Source organism: Agrilus planipennis, unplaced genomic scaffold (assembly GCF_000699045.2).
Source record: "Agrilus planipennis isolate EAB-ADULT unplaced genomic scaffold, Apla_2.0 scaffold18, whole genome shotgun sequence".
NCBI classification, from domain to species: domain Eukaryota; kingdom Metazoa; phylum Arthropoda; class Insecta; order Coleoptera; family Buprestidae; genus Agrilus; species Agrilus planipennis.
This window is the reverse complement of record NW_020438920.1, coordinates 1,320,145-1,335,318: the sequence shown is the minus strand read 5'-3', so window position 1 is coordinate 1,335,318 and position 15,174 is coordinate 1,320,145. Positions and strand designations below refer to the sequence as shown.

Sequence of the window (15,174 nt, the reverse complement as noted above, 5' to 3'; positions counted from 1 at the left end):
ATATATGTAGGTACAATACAATAACAATTAAAATAAAGTTATAATGAAACAATTATGATATTCGTAAAATTTGATAAGACATGCTTTAAAATCTTAAACTCATTTTTGAAATTAATTGCTTTGATTATATTTTAAATATTTATATTGTTAAAATAAGCAAAACATTTGATTTTTGATATGCCCTACGACAATTTTGCCCTCTATAGGTGTAGACACCCATGTTCATCGAATTACTAATAGACTTAAATGGGTTAACACAAAAACTCCAGAAGAAACCAGAAAAGCATTAGAAAAATGGCTTCCTTTTGATCTTTGGAGTGAAGTGAATCATCTCCTTGTAGGCTTTGGTCAGCAAATTTGTTTGCCTGTTAGGCCTCAGTGTGAGACTTGTTTAAATAAAAGCCTGTGCCCATTTGGTAAGAATAATAATAATAATAAGAAAAAATAATACCTTTTTTGATTGTTACTCAAATACATATAAATACTTGGCTGTAGCTACGTTAATGGATAAGTAAACATGTACACATCTATTTCTCAATAAACTATTTAAATTACTCAAAAAATGTTAGAAAATAAGATGAATCGATAATAAACCTAAAAAACCTTTAATGAATATACAATATTTTACAAAATGTTACCTTTTGTGCTTAAATTTATTTTTTTTAATATCTTGTTTTCCCTTTTTATTTAACTTCAACTTTAATTTTTTTTGTTGTAATGCTTTCTTCTTTTGCTTCATCCTTTCAATGTTTCCTTTCTTTTGAAAGACTTTACTATTTTTAATATTCTTGGTTGCTTGCTTTTTTAGAGTCTTTTTAAGATCTTTCTCTGAGCTAAATGCTACTTTAGAAGCCTTAGTAGTGGCACGATTCTGTTTTGATTGCAATTCCATTCCAGGAATTTCTTCTAACACTTCAGAGTGTGTTTCTATATTGTTTTGTTCATTCTCCTCATCTTCGTACTTTATACAATTTGGTCCAATCCAATTGTTATGTTTAGCTATTTCACTAGTAGATAATTCAAGAACTTTAACATTCACTTCATCTTCTTCATATTCCTGTAAGAGTAAATGTTCAACTTCAGGAACAGGTTTATACGATTTTACTAGAGTTTTATAGCACTCTTTTGCTTCAGCTTTTAATCGTTTCTTTTCTTCTTTAAGTTGCTTCTTTAATTCTTCTTGCGCTTTTTGCTTGCGCTGTAATTTCCTCTTCCGAAAGCCACATAAAAATTCTCTAAAAGGATCACATTTATCAACTTTTTAGGTTATATTGAAAAACAATCAAGAAGTTCCTATAAAATACATGTAAAAGTTTAGAAAAACGTTTCCAGATATTACCTTCGTTTATTTTCATCAAAAACTAAATGAACTTTACTGTTACGATTTTTTTGGCTTTTAAATTTAGAATTTTTTGAAGGTTTTGACATTTTGAGTATTAATTATTATTTTTACACTAATCACGAAAGCCACGAAAGTTTAGTCAATGGCACATTTGCAATCATATAAAAATTTCATAATGCTTATAATAAATATTTCCATTATTTGTTTGATTTAAATTACCTTCTTTTGGTTACTTTTTTTCTACTTTGTAAACTATTTGTATCAACATTTTTTTTATAAGTTGTTTAAAAAATTCACAATACACTTATGATTATAGTTGTTGTATTTATTTTTCACCCCTTTCGTACCTCCAAACGATTCTGTGACCAATCAGGAATAAACCGTGGCTTAAAGTCGGACCGATCAGCAGTATGGCTGTCAGTATAAATTTGAACCTTGAATGATGGACTTCCCTTCTGTGAAAAGTGGATATGCAAAGATATTTATTTTATTATTTAAGCAAAAAAAGCCAAAAATTGTTCCTCAAAGGTACAAAATGTTTCTGCGAAATGCATAACAGCTCTTTTACGATGTAAGTAGAATTGCCCTTCACTAAATTTCTATTATTCAATAGTTAATTGTTAGGAATCTAGTCAAAAAATATTTGGATCTCCATATTAATATCAATTTAACTGCGTAAAAGTATATATGTCAGGAAGCTATATAATATATGTTTTGCTCTGAAATTATTATTTTCATTATGCTAATTATTTCTATTTTACTTCTAAATTGTTTGATTTAAGGAAATAAAAAATGCTTTGCATCAAATGTTGGCCATATGCTTTTCATGAATTATTGACGTTTGATGAAAATTTTTTTAATTGTTGTTCTTTATTTTCAGTTACTATGATAGGTAATTACTGCAAATGAGAGATGACTTCAAGCAGGTAGGAATTCTGCACTTCATAGAAAGAGATAGTATTTGCTCTCTTCAACTTCAATAAGTGCTTGTGTTTTGGTTTTAGATTAGACAGGCTTTTTGTCCTACTTGAAACAGGAAGCTCTTCAGTGACTAGGTTAGCTGCAGCAAGACAGTTAGGTGAAGTGCAAAAGTTACATCCACATGAATTGAATACACTTCTATCAAGAACCGCTGGTTATTTACGATCAGTTAATTGGGATACAAGAATTGCTGCTGCAGAAGCCGTCAGAGCAATAGTGAGTAATGTACCAGAGTGGAATCCTTCAGGAGTACCGAAGTCAGGTAGGTTTTTTCATATATTCCTTGTTCATTTTTTGTGAAATTCATTAACAGTTTATTCTTTAAATTTTATTTAATATTATTTTTATGATCTAATCTAAAATGAAAGAAAGATAAGGGAAATTTTAAATTATTTGCCCGATAAAGCAAGTGGGATGGTATGATAAATTGCATAGGTTATCATAAAATATCTAAATCAGTAAAAGATAATTGTTATCAAATGTTGTAAATAAAATTTTCGATTTGGAAAATAATTTTTACTTATCGTTAATACTCTTAATGTGGATTGTGAGTCTACAATTTCATCCTTGGTAACATTTAAAATCTACATACTGTAGTAATTCGTTATCTTACCGACTTGTTTAAAATTATTCTCTTGCATTTTTTTTTTATTTAAGGGAATTCATAATGATTCCAAAAACTTATTATATTTAATATAATAATAATGATAATGAAAACTTTGTTTAAATAGTCTAAATAATACAAACTTGTATAAAGCAAAAAAGCAAATACAATAATCAACTTACCTATATGCAACTACTTACTACAAATATTAAAATATCACATATTTTTTATAGCTTTGTGCTTGTAGTTAATGAAATTTTTTTGCAAGTCAAGTCACATTATTTTAATAATTTTTACAAATTAGATGTTAGGTACCTTTATTAGATATATTTAAAAATGAATTATAAGAATTATGGGTGATTCATTGGGATAGTTAATCATTAATTGTTATTGTTGTCTTTCTGTATAACTTGTAAATTATGAGTGTATTTCAAATGCCACAAATCGTTCAAACGATAACATGAAAACAAGACAAAAAGGGCGTATTGCTATCAAGTTATTTAAAGAGACAGTGCATTAGAAATAGCTGACCTCATAAACACGTACTATATCTGTTATTATGGNATGTAGGCGCTGTTGCCGCGTCTGCACTTATTCCTGTTACAAATAAACTTATCGAGTTGGTTCCTCAACATCTTCCAACAGTTGTGGCGAAACTTTGGGATCTTCTTGCCGAACAAGATGAATTAGCAGCGGCCTGTAACAGCTTCATGGGGTTACTTGCAGCAATTTTGAGTCGTTCAAAAGTACAAGAATTATTGCCTCCGCAACCACTATGCGACGTTGTGCCACGTTTATGGCCATTTTTGAGTCACACTAGCTGATAACCTTGAAAGATGTAAAATTTGTTGTCACTGATACTGCCTAGAATTACAAATGGAATTTTCAAAATACTCATTAGAATACCCATACGTTGACGAAGTTTTTAGATTACTTATTAAATAATGAAAAATAGTATGTTAGTTTTATAAGCCGAGCAGCCCCTAATTATTTTATTTAAAAAGATTTTAAAATATAGAAATTTATCAGTATAGATAGGCATATGAAGTCTAACTACATACCGGAAATACCTAATTTTTTATAATATTTAGTGTAACTTTTTAATTCTTTAGAATATATCTTGGTATATTGCTGCTATTAGAAAAATGGTTTGTAGTTTTGTAAATGTCTTTGTTTCAACATCTTTTCTTTATCACATATTTATGTATTAATATTCAGAAAAAATGACAAATACAAATGTTAACAATGAGTTGTTTAGATACTTTTAGCAATTTAGCAAATTGTTATTTAGTTCTACAAAGACTTAAAGAGATTTTTTTTCATTCCAGATGACGATGGTCAAACACAGTTTCTTTCTTCTATTGGAAGACTACGATTTAGTCATTTTGACATGGAAAAGGTGCTTGCGAATAGTACCCACCTTATGGGTTCGGAAGGTACCGAATATGACGTAGAAGAAGATGGTTCAACAGGTAAGATAGACATAAATATTTAGATACATTTTATATGAAGACGTTGTTATCGTATATAGATCCTGCATGTTCATAATCATTACGGTGATGTCAGTCCTAAGACTGAGTCTCCTGAGTCAGTATACATATTTCCTTAAATCAAGAACATCCCATATCCCTAACTGTTTGTGAACAGTAGTCTCATCTAACTGCTCCTGTTTTTGCTACTAATATGTCCCTAATTAGCCCTTCATATCTGACCTTGTTGCTACATATAAAGTAGGGAACATTCTACGAAATTTTTAAATTTTCTTTAATTATTGAATTCGTTGAAATCTCCACGACCCAACGTTAAAAAGCTTATTTTATTTTTCTTTAATTAATACTTATGAATATACGTGGGAAAAATATTTTTAAATACTGATGAAGTTTTATATAAAATAGGAGCTGACTTAAAAGAGAAAATGGCAAGACAAAGGCAGTGTTTAAATGCTAGATTGGGTTTAGATGTCGCCACCAAAATCGGTCTAGATACTTCTGGAATTTTTTCCAACGAAGATCTCGCCGTTGCAAGCTGTATAAAATCCGAAAACCACATCAAAACTGAAGAAAACAATAAAGTAAGGAATAAATTTGTTTTTTTTTTGGTTGGTGAAAAAACGTTAACAAGGAGTTCTGGATCTTCAAGAATGACGTACATATATATAGTGATCCTAAGTCCATAATTTTAAGTTAGGTCATTAACTTCAAGATATTGGTGGGTTAATTGCTCACTTACATTTATATCTTACAGAAGATCTAGAACTCAGAAAAATATGTCGGACAAATATGGTATTATTATTTTATTTTTTATTAGAAATCAGTAAAAGATGTGATATTTGGCGAAGTTGGTTTAAGCTCAAGAGAAATGAACCGGGCCAAACGGAAAGCTCGGCAAGCTGTAAATAAACAGAGATCTAGAGAACCAAACGACGAACCAGCAACTACAAACGGCGACGAACCTGAAAAAAAACGCATCAAATTCGAAGATCTTCGGGTAAAAGAAGAAATGCACCAGGGATTTAGTGTATCAAGTAAGGTTTATTAAAATTATTAAATTATTTTATTTCTGTTTTTGTTTTCTCTTCAGCTGAAGTTGATAGCAATGACGGAGACTGGCCACTGGAATGGTTCTGTGATCTTTTGAGCCAGGATTTGTTTAGTAGTCGTTGGGAAAGCAGACATGGAGCAGCAACGGCTCTCCGGGAAGTCCTTTCAGTTCATGGACGAAGTGCAGGAAAAGCCAATTATTTTACCAAAGAACAGGTCAGTTTTTAAAAATTTAAAGATTGTAGAAAATTTATAAGTTATCTTTTCGTAGATGGAAGAGCAACATCAGATATGGTTAGAAGACATAGCAATTAGGCTTCTCTGTGTTTTAGCTCTCGATAGGTTTGGCGATTTCATTTCTGATTCAGTTGTGGCTCCAGTTCGTGAAACTTGCGCTCAGTGTCTTTGCACCGTTTTAAAAATAGCGAGCGATACATCTTGCAAAGCAGCACTCGGAATTCTTTTGCAATTGCTTGAACAGAGCGAATGGGAAGCACGCCATGGTGGTCTTTTAGGACTGAAATATCTTGTCGCTGTAAGAGAAGATATTGTGCCGCTGCTATTTAGTGAGTCGTTTGACAAAATTTTGTCTGGGCTCTCGGATCCAGTGGATGATGTAGGCGCTGTTGCCGCGTCTGCACTTATTCCTGTTACAAATAAACTTATCGAGTTGGTTCCTCAACATCTTCCAACAGTTGTGGCGAAACTTTGGGATCTTCTTGCCGAACAAGATGAATTAGCAGCGGCCTGTAACAGCTTCATGGGGTTACTTGCAGCAATTTTGAGTCGTTCAAAAGTACAAGAATTATTGCCTCCGCAACCACTATGCGACGTTGTGCCACGTTTATGGCCATTTTTGAGTCACAGTACTTCTTCTGTCAGAAAGGCCACGTTGCAAACTTTGTACACTCTTACGGAAAAAACCACAAATGATAGCCAACTAATGTGGAGCGCCCAGTTGTTGCAGGACGCCATGAGACATGTCTTTCAACGGGTGCTGGTAGAACCACAGTGTGATGTTAGGGAGGTGGCCGAAAAGGTTTGGGAGCGTTTAGTAAAGGTAGGTTTAATATTATTAGAAATTTTTATGCAGTAATTGGTTCATATATGAAATTACTATATTCCAATGAAATACTGTCGACATCATACCGACCAAGACCAGTAGTTGTCGCGCTGTCATGTATACATGTTGTGTGCTGCAGTATTATAATTTTCGTTTGCATTCTAATTTTAATTGCATTTTCTTGGTAGCTGTTGTTCATATAAAATGCTTAATTATGTTTTCGGCTCTAATATTTAAAATTCTGACGTAATTCAAAAAAAGCTACTTATGAGACAATGCATTTCAAAACAATAGAACATTATACTTGCTATTTTCGTCTTGTGGAATACACTTAGAATAATATTACGGTGCATTATATTTAGAGTCTAAACTTATAATTATGTTTTTAAATGTATCTTGATACAGGTGCAACACATGCGTCTTCATTTCACACTTTTGTTAGCTTTTTCTTAACACCTCGCAAGTTTATTTTGATGTTAACATTATCCAATTTATCCACTTTCCGCAAATTGATCGTTTTGATTGAACTTAAAGTTTATTTGTGTGTACGTACGTTCGTACTTGTGGTCATTTTTTTCCTGGATGTCGATTAAGGTCGTGCTTAACATAAAAATGCATTGTCATCCAAACTGAAATCATGTAAAAATTCAATTCCGTAAAATCAGGGCAAGTGATTCTAATTCAGCTTGCAAGATTTGACCTAAACATACAAACATTGCAATTGTGAATAAAAGCTTATAATAAATAGAAACACAACTACCATCTTATAGATCCGCAAAAAAGGAATATTTTTTATTGTCTCTTTTTTAGAATTCTGGTTTAGTTGAACTTCTACATGCCGCGTGCCCTCTCATCAGCGTCTGGTTATGTCTTAGTATGCAGTCAGTACGCATGCCCTTTGATCTTAACTTAATGATTATTGCAAAATCAGAGAAACGAAAAAGAAACATCATAGATGGTTTAAATAATTTCGATCATAATGTTGTAACGCCTAAAATGTACATCGGAGGCAGCGAAACGACTCTATTTTCAATACGAGAAAACAATGCGGTTCGTGTGAGATGCATGGCAGCCCGAATGCTGGGTCTACTTTCTTGTTACATCGTACGACCTGCGCCAGGAATAGACTACAGCCAAAATATCGAAAAACCTATTGACTGCTATGTCAAAGTTCTCCTAGTTTATCTTAACTCAAAATCTGCCCTACAACGTATGACGGCGGGTTTAGTGATTGCGGAATGGGCAGAATTGGACGTCGAATCGAATCCCTGTCCCGAATTGTTAAAACAAAGGCTACACCTTTGTTTGTCTGAATGCGTATATTTTGACGAGATAGCTGTCAGTTTCACTCGCCTCGCACAAGAAACGAAAGACTTTATCGCAATGATGAAACACTACAAAGTTCCAATCAGTATCGAAAATGACACCGTGCTTACATTGGATCATATCCAACAAATTACGGGTTCCACAACGCAACAAACGTTGCAGTCAATGAAACTTAAACCAAAGATACAAGAGAGTCTGGAAGAGAGGCGTAGGAGCATTCAAGGGGCCGTTTCGCAAACGAGCAGTGACCAGTTTATGTTAAGTATAAGCACGTTGGCGGCCATTTCGGCGGCAACGATCATGTTTCGTTCGTTACCGGAAAAACTAACGCCCGTTGTGAAACCTCTTATGGAATCTATACGAAAAGAAAAAAATGAGTATCTACAAAATTTAACTGCCAAACGTCTAACATTTTTATTGGATCAGTGCCGAGAACGAAATCTGTGTCCTAACGAAAAAATCCTCGTTAATTTGTGCACCTACCTTCGTTGCGACCCCGAATTTACCCCAGTCATTTATCGTACTCAGTCTTCGTCTAGTAGTACCGTCAATGATTCGAGCGCACGCTCTTCTAACAATTATGTAGGTATTATGACTTTAACTAACTTACAACGTAACGCGGAAAGGACTGCATTTAAAAGGGCTAATAGTTCAGGTAAAGGACAAAGTCGACCGGCCGCCACCGATATACCTCTTGAAGAATTGTTCAAAGAAGAAGATGAAACGCAAAAAGCTAACCAAATTCAACGGCGTGGTTGCACACTTGCTCTAGCAGAAATTGTAAAGTATTTTGGAGAAAGTTTACCAGAAAAGTTGCCAAAAATGTGGGATTTAATTGTCGGTCAGCTTGTTCGGACTGTTGATTTTGAAAAATTTAACCCAAGTGAAAAATATGACAAAGATGCCGAAGCAGAAGAGATTGTATGGGCATTACAGGTATTCGAAGTAACAGCATCACATGTGCATGTTAGTTTAAGACCGACCTTACTGGAAGTTAGTCTCTCTCGATTGTCTGTACTGTTATCGCATCCGTACCGAGCTGTCCGTCATTTGGCTTCTCGCTGTCTGGCAGTTTTGGCAAAATTGGATTCTGTCCCTGTCATGGAACTAGTCGTTAGCAAAGTTCTGCCAATGTTGGCAGCTACAGATTCCACTTTCGATAGACAGGGTGCTGTTGAAGCCATAGCATGCATAGTCGACACTTTACAGTTTGACATAGTGCCATATGTTGTACTCCTAGTTGTCCCTTTACTTGGAAGAATGTCGGATCAAAACCAATGCGTTAGGCTAATGGGAACTCATAGCTTTGCCACTCTCGTTCAACTCATGCCTTTAGATGGTGGAGTTCCCGAACCCCCCGCTTTAAGTTGCAGTGAATTATATGGTAAGAAACTTTCTCTTTTAGTGTTTCATATCTACTTTAAAAAATCGGAATAATAATTTTGTGCTTGTAAGAATCTGAGCGAACTATTTATAAATATTAAATAGAAGGAAAAGGGTAAAAAATGATATAAAATGTGAATTCTTTTATCATCCCCAATTTCGCTGAACTGTTTATTGATATAGACGCTTCACCTTAGCTTGTTAAAATACAATGAATGCACAATTCTGATGCTTCTTCTACAAGAGGCGGGAAACTGTTTTGTAATTATGTATTTATTTAACAAACGTTATCAAAAACCTCTAAATAAACTTTGCACATTACATACATATATTTCAATCTTCCTTAAGAATGAATCAACTAGCATTCCTAGGCTTATTATAATCCGTCTCAGAGATTAAGTTATAAAAAAAATAAAAGAAATTAGTCACAAAGAGGACATATTTGAGAAAAGTATTTAAGCTTCAATTATTAGATTGAAATTACTTGACTATCTCAATTTAAATTTGTCTTTAAAGGTAAAAGAGATAAAGAGCGTGCATTCTTGAAGCAGTTGTTATCCCCTTCGAGTATACCAGATTACAAAGTACCTGTACCAATTCGAGCGCAGTTAAGAAGTTACCAACAAGCGGGTGTTAACTGGCTGGCGTTTCTTAATAAATATAAACTACATGGAATTTTATGCGACGATATGGGTTTGGGAAAGACACTGCAGTCAATTTGTATTCTCGCAGGCGATCATTATGATCGTGACAAGAAGTTCGTAGAAACCAAAGCTCCTGATTGTGCTCCGCTACATTCTCTAGTCATTTGTCCACCAACATTAATAGGTAAAAATTATTTTGAATTAATATAAGAATTTTTATAAGAGTCAGCAACTGAGTAAGTGTATATTATATACCAAAGAAAGGATTTCCTTCCCGAGGTGCGTATAGTATTTTTTGCCACAATTGTGCAAAAACTTTGTCATTTGGGTCACTTTGATTGAGCGTCCATATTAGTTGATGACTGTCAAACCAGTCAGCTGTTAGAGTTATGAAGAGAAGAGGTAAGTAGTTACTATCTTTGTAGTGAAAAAGTGGCCATCAAATTGGATTAAATTAGGGTGGCGTCACAGTAGCTACAAGCTAAATTTCAAATAAAGCGCCAAAAGTTATAAGAATAAGATAGAAAAATAAACAAGGACAAAATTACTTTGAACTACGTAAAATAGTTGAGTTTTGGTATACTGGACTGTTACTAACTATTCTAGTCACTAAAAATATTATATTTTCTTGCGCCATTTTGGAGGGTTTTTGAACTGTTATTTACTGCTTATAGATGGACACTTTTTCAATAATCCCCCCATATAAGATAGTTCTCCTTACCCTCTATAGTTAGACTACAGTATCGCCAAATTAATTTTTATAGCGAATTATACTGTATTTTTGAAAATATAAGGAAAAAAGGAATTGACACAAAATATAATGAAAAATTATAGAAACCNTGTTAGGTACCTTTATTAGATATATTTAAAAATGAATTATAAGAATTATGGGTGATTCATTGGGATAGTTAATCATTAATTGTTATTGTTGTCTTTCTGTATAACTTGTAAATTATGAGTGTATTTCAAATGCCACAAATCGTTCAAACGATAACATGAAAACAAGACAAAAAGGGCGTATTGCTATCAAGTTATTTAAAGAGACAGTGCATTAGAAATAGCTGACCTCATAAACACGTACTATATCTGTTATTATGGATGTAATTTTTATCTATTAATATGTATGTATGCAATTATACATGAAAAACAAGTTAAAGAAGTGTAGGTATGTATGTATGTATGTTATTCGTAGAAATGTAGGTGGTTTCAGTTTACTAGTTTTATGATGCAGTTTTTCTCTGTTTGAAAGTTTATTATTTTCCAAAGCAAAGGCAGGGGTATGTATAGGGACTCTTCTATGTACCTAATATGTTGCAATATTGTATTTAATTTTTTAAAATTAAAAAAAAAATAGTTAAAATTCACAGTCCGCCTATTTATTATTTTTTGAAACAAAGAAGTTTAACAACTGTGAATTTTTATCATTTACCTACCATGATTTATTACATTAGAACATTTACAAGCGCTAAAAAGTTAATATATAACAGGTAAGTTTCATGGTTAATAAATTTATGCACGCTGCTTGGTCGTACAAGAAAGTAATTGTAGAAAAGTAGGTAATATTTATTAACGCCCTTGTCGAGTTAATTTTTCTGCGTATTATACTAGTTGGCTCCGTTTAAATTGTACGATTCTAATTTTAACGTTAAACTAACAGAAACACATATTTGCATGATGAACTTAAACAAGTACCAGGGTTCGTAAAAATAAAACTGTACTACACTTGTAAATCCTTTCGTCGTTTTTGACATTTGTAGAAGATTGGTTTATTTGCTGATGTCATCATGTACATATTACATATTTAGTATATTATTACAAACTCAAATGCATTTACTTATCCCTGTTTAACAAAAACCAAGATTTATTCTCACGGATTATCTACTAGTTATCGTTTATTTTTAGCTTAATGTAATGACCATTACTATTTTTTTTAATCTATTCGTGTGTGACTTAGCACAGGGATATAATTATTATCTTTATCAAAGAGTAATTAGTTTGACCAGGTCAGATTGTCAAATGTTACGCATAAATATGTTTAACCCCAGTCGATTTATTTTTAAATATTAGAAAGAATTACTTATACTTAAGTAGCTGTTTCAATAAATATTTAATTTTAAATCTTTGCAAACAATACTAACGTTTCACCTTTGGTATGAAATTTACTCAGTATGGACTCCAATGTTAATATTACAAGTCTTAATGTCGTTTTGTCTCCCCAAGGCGATTTATTTATTGGTACCATGAGAATTATGTGATTAGTTAACTGTAAAAATTTGGTTTAATTGAAAGAAACATAATAGCACTTGTTTGATTTTTTTTTCATTTTTTTAACTAAATAAACGTAGTTGATGTTTAGAATATTAATTTATTTGTTTTTTTTTTGGGTAGTCAATCCATTTCTAATTGTTTTATTATTTATCAAAAGGTTTTTATTGTCCGTTAAATACGTGTTAAGATGTGTAGGTATTACTCGTTTAGTTGTGTCGGATTAAAAAAGGAGTGGGGGCGGTGTTCAGCATATAAACCAAAGAAGTAATAACTGTCTAATAGACAAATAAGTTTTGAATTAAAAATATGACGACACTAAAGTAAAAAAAATTGGCAGAATATTTTCAATTAGTGAAAAAATGGAAAAAGTTCTCGAAAGAAATGTTAACCATTTCAGAAATAGTGATAAGTCACGATTATTACAAAAATTTTAATTTTTTACGTTACCTGTTACGTACAGGAATAAATGCATTTTCATACTCTGCGCTTAATTAAATTCCTTAGGAGTGTAATAAATTTAAACTTTTTGTATTTTTATTGAGTGGGCGTTTTCAAATATGTCCTTACTGCTTTATTTCTACATTTTTCGATTTGTTTAAATTCTTATTTTATTTTTGCTGATAAGAATAATAAATAGTTGAAAAAACTGAATTAAAAAATAATTAATTGTTTATTTATATTTTCATCATCATCATAAGGTCGTAAATCCTAAAAACTGGTTGGACACGCACCTCCACTATTTTCTATCCTGAGCTAATCTTCGCATTTTCCTAAAACTAGAACATCCCAAATACATAACTATTTATGAACAGTAATCTAATCTAGGTCTACCTTTACTCCTCTCAACTACTGTTTCTGCCTCTAATATTAGCCTTTCATGACTGAGAAGGTGTCCTACCAACTTACCTCCTCTATTCTTATTGACTTTCATTGCGTTCTCTGTTCTACTCTTAGTAATATCTATTATTATACAATAAGATAGTATGACCTAAATAAATTGTATACTTTTGAAGCAATGAATATATTTTAAGCAATCAATTTAATAGTGACAGTCAATAAGGAAAAAGTGAGATATTGTGATAGCACGACTTCTGAGACATGAAGGGTTAGTTAAACATATTAGAAGCTGGAACAGGAACAAGTAAGGGCAGATATTAGAGTACTGTTCGCAAATAGTTAGGGATGTGAAGTGTTCTAACTATTAAAAAATGCGATGACAATGATGTTGAATTAAAAATTATTTACTGACTAAAGGTAACTTGAAAGTTATTACGTTTTACTCTTAAACGTAGGAACGAGGGAGGATTCAATTTTCTTGTTGAAGGGATGAGAGATATAAAATTTCGAAAAATTTGCCGAATACTTGAATGACCTCTTATACGGCACACCTGCGTTTATGATTTAATTGATACTTTCTTGTTATAACAATGAAGTACTTTCTTCGATCGTCTGACTGTTATTTGTATTGAAAATTGAGACAAAATATATGAAATATTGTGTAGAACTTTATTTCACGTTATAAAATTTAACATAAATAACTACTTTAATTGAAACGAAAATGTTCAAGTTTTATTCATGAGATATTGAATTTGTTTTTTTTTTTTGTTTTTTGGTAGATTGAAAAGTGCACTTCTGTGTTCTGGTGAGAGATTTTATTGCTGACGTTCACTACTTACTCTAGTTTCACATAATTAATATACTGTTCGCAATGCGGAAACACAATTCTATTTAAATTTCACTTTGAGATATGCAAATTGAAATTATTACTAACGTACTAGTTGCTTATTGAAATTAATTTTTAATTATAAATATAAAATTATAGAACGTTCTTTTTTAGACGTTCACTTAATGCATAATTCTTATCTTGTACGTGACTTGTGTGGATTGTTAATTTAACCTTTTTCGTGTTTAATTTAACATTTGTTTAAACACCTATATTTGGGCAGTATGTTTAAGTAGAAAGACCTTCTGTTAACATTGTGATCATACGAGAGTACATTAGAATATTTACAACTTTCTATAAAAATAATTACAGTTACTTAGTAGAGGTAATCAACTGCTAATTCGTTAATGGTAACCGATAATTGTGTGGGGTCTTGCTAAGTTTTGATTTTGTGCAGATTATGATTTTTTTTTGCTGTTATAGGTATAGGTATATACATATTTAAGTCAGAAACTTTTCAACCTGTTCTCGTATAGCTTTCTCATTAACAATAGAGAAAACATGCAATCTGCTGGACACTCCTTCATATGAAATTAATACTAAAAGCAATGCCGTATACATACATTTTAACTTTTCGTATTAGAAGAACAGGCGTGTCATACTTTACAAAATTAAAGAAACTATCATTAATTACACAATAATTATACATATATTTAACTTTTAGAAAAAACTTTCTAATAGTAGCATATTTACAATTATAAGTAAAGGTATAAAGTATTTTATAGATTTACCTAGTACCTCATATCTTTTAACCAAGGGGATTTTACGTATGCTGAAATAAATGCTGATTTGTAACACCTAAATGAAAATTTATTATTAAAAAGTGCTCTTGTTTGCAATATATTTTCTTGACTATAAAATAATAATGCTAAAAATTAATTAGTTATCTATTTTATAAATAGGTTAAATAGACAATTATTGTGTATAATTCTAGCTGATAACCTTGAAAGATGTAAAATTTGTTGTCACTGATACTGCCTAGAATTACAAATGGAATTTTCAAAATACTCATTAGAATACCCATACGTTGACGAAGTTTTTAGATTACTTATTAAATAATGAAAAATAGTATGTTAGTTTTATAAGCCGAGCAGCCCCTAATTATTTTATTTAAAAAGATTTTAAAATATAGAAATTTATCAGTATAGATAGGCATATGAAGTCTAACTACATACCGGAAATACCTAATTTTTTATAATATTTAGTGTAACTTTTTAATTCTTTAGAATATATCTTGGTATATTGCTGCTATTAGAAAAATGGTTTGTAGTTTTGTAAATGTCTTTGTTTCAACATCTTT

General features: G+C 31.7%; 2 protein-coding genes across 2 annotated transcripts in view; one reads left to right on the top strand and one right to left on the bottom strand.

Annotated features, from left to right (window-relative positions):
* Positions 1-124: 124 nt before the first annotated feature.
* LOC112904246 (nucleolar protein 12) lies at positions 125-1,460 on the bottom strand. Its single transcript, XM_025973812.1, has 2 exons — positions 1,340-1,460; positions 125-1,235 (listed from the first exon to the last, which is right to left on the bottom strand). Exons 1-2 carry the CDS (start codon positions 1,426-1,428, stop codon positions 635-637), a joined length of 690 nt encoding a protein of 229 aa, XP_025829597.1. The 5' UTR covers positions 1,429-1,460; the 3' UTR covers positions 125-634.
* A 155-nt stretch (positions 1,461-1,615) lies between these two features.
* Positions 1,616-15,174, top strand: part of LOC108744111 (TATA-binding protein-associated factor 172) — a 22,162-nt gene continuing 8,603 nt past the window's right edge. The window contains exons 1-10 of the mRNA XM_018479719.2: positions 1,616-1,913; positions 2,223-2,268; positions 2,347-2,585; positions 4,256-4,399; positions 4,823-4,998; positions 5,235-5,451; positions 5,508-5,683; positions 5,739-6,527; positions 7,341-9,240; positions 9,756-10,067. Of these exons, the coding sequence (XP_018335221.1) occupies positions 2,255-2,268; positions 2,347-2,585; positions 4,256-4,399; positions 4,823-4,998; positions 5,235-5,451; positions 5,508-5,683; positions 5,739-6,527; positions 7,341-9,240; positions 9,756-10,067 (3,967 nt within the window). The 5' untranslated portion in view covers positions 1,616-1,913; positions 2,223-2,254. The remainder of the gene's footprint in view (positions 1,914-2,222; positions 2,269-2,346; positions 2,586-4,255; positions 4,400-4,822; positions 4,999-5,234; positions 5,452-5,507; positions 5,684-5,738; positions 6,528-7,340; positions 9,241-9,755; positions 10,068-15,174) is intronic.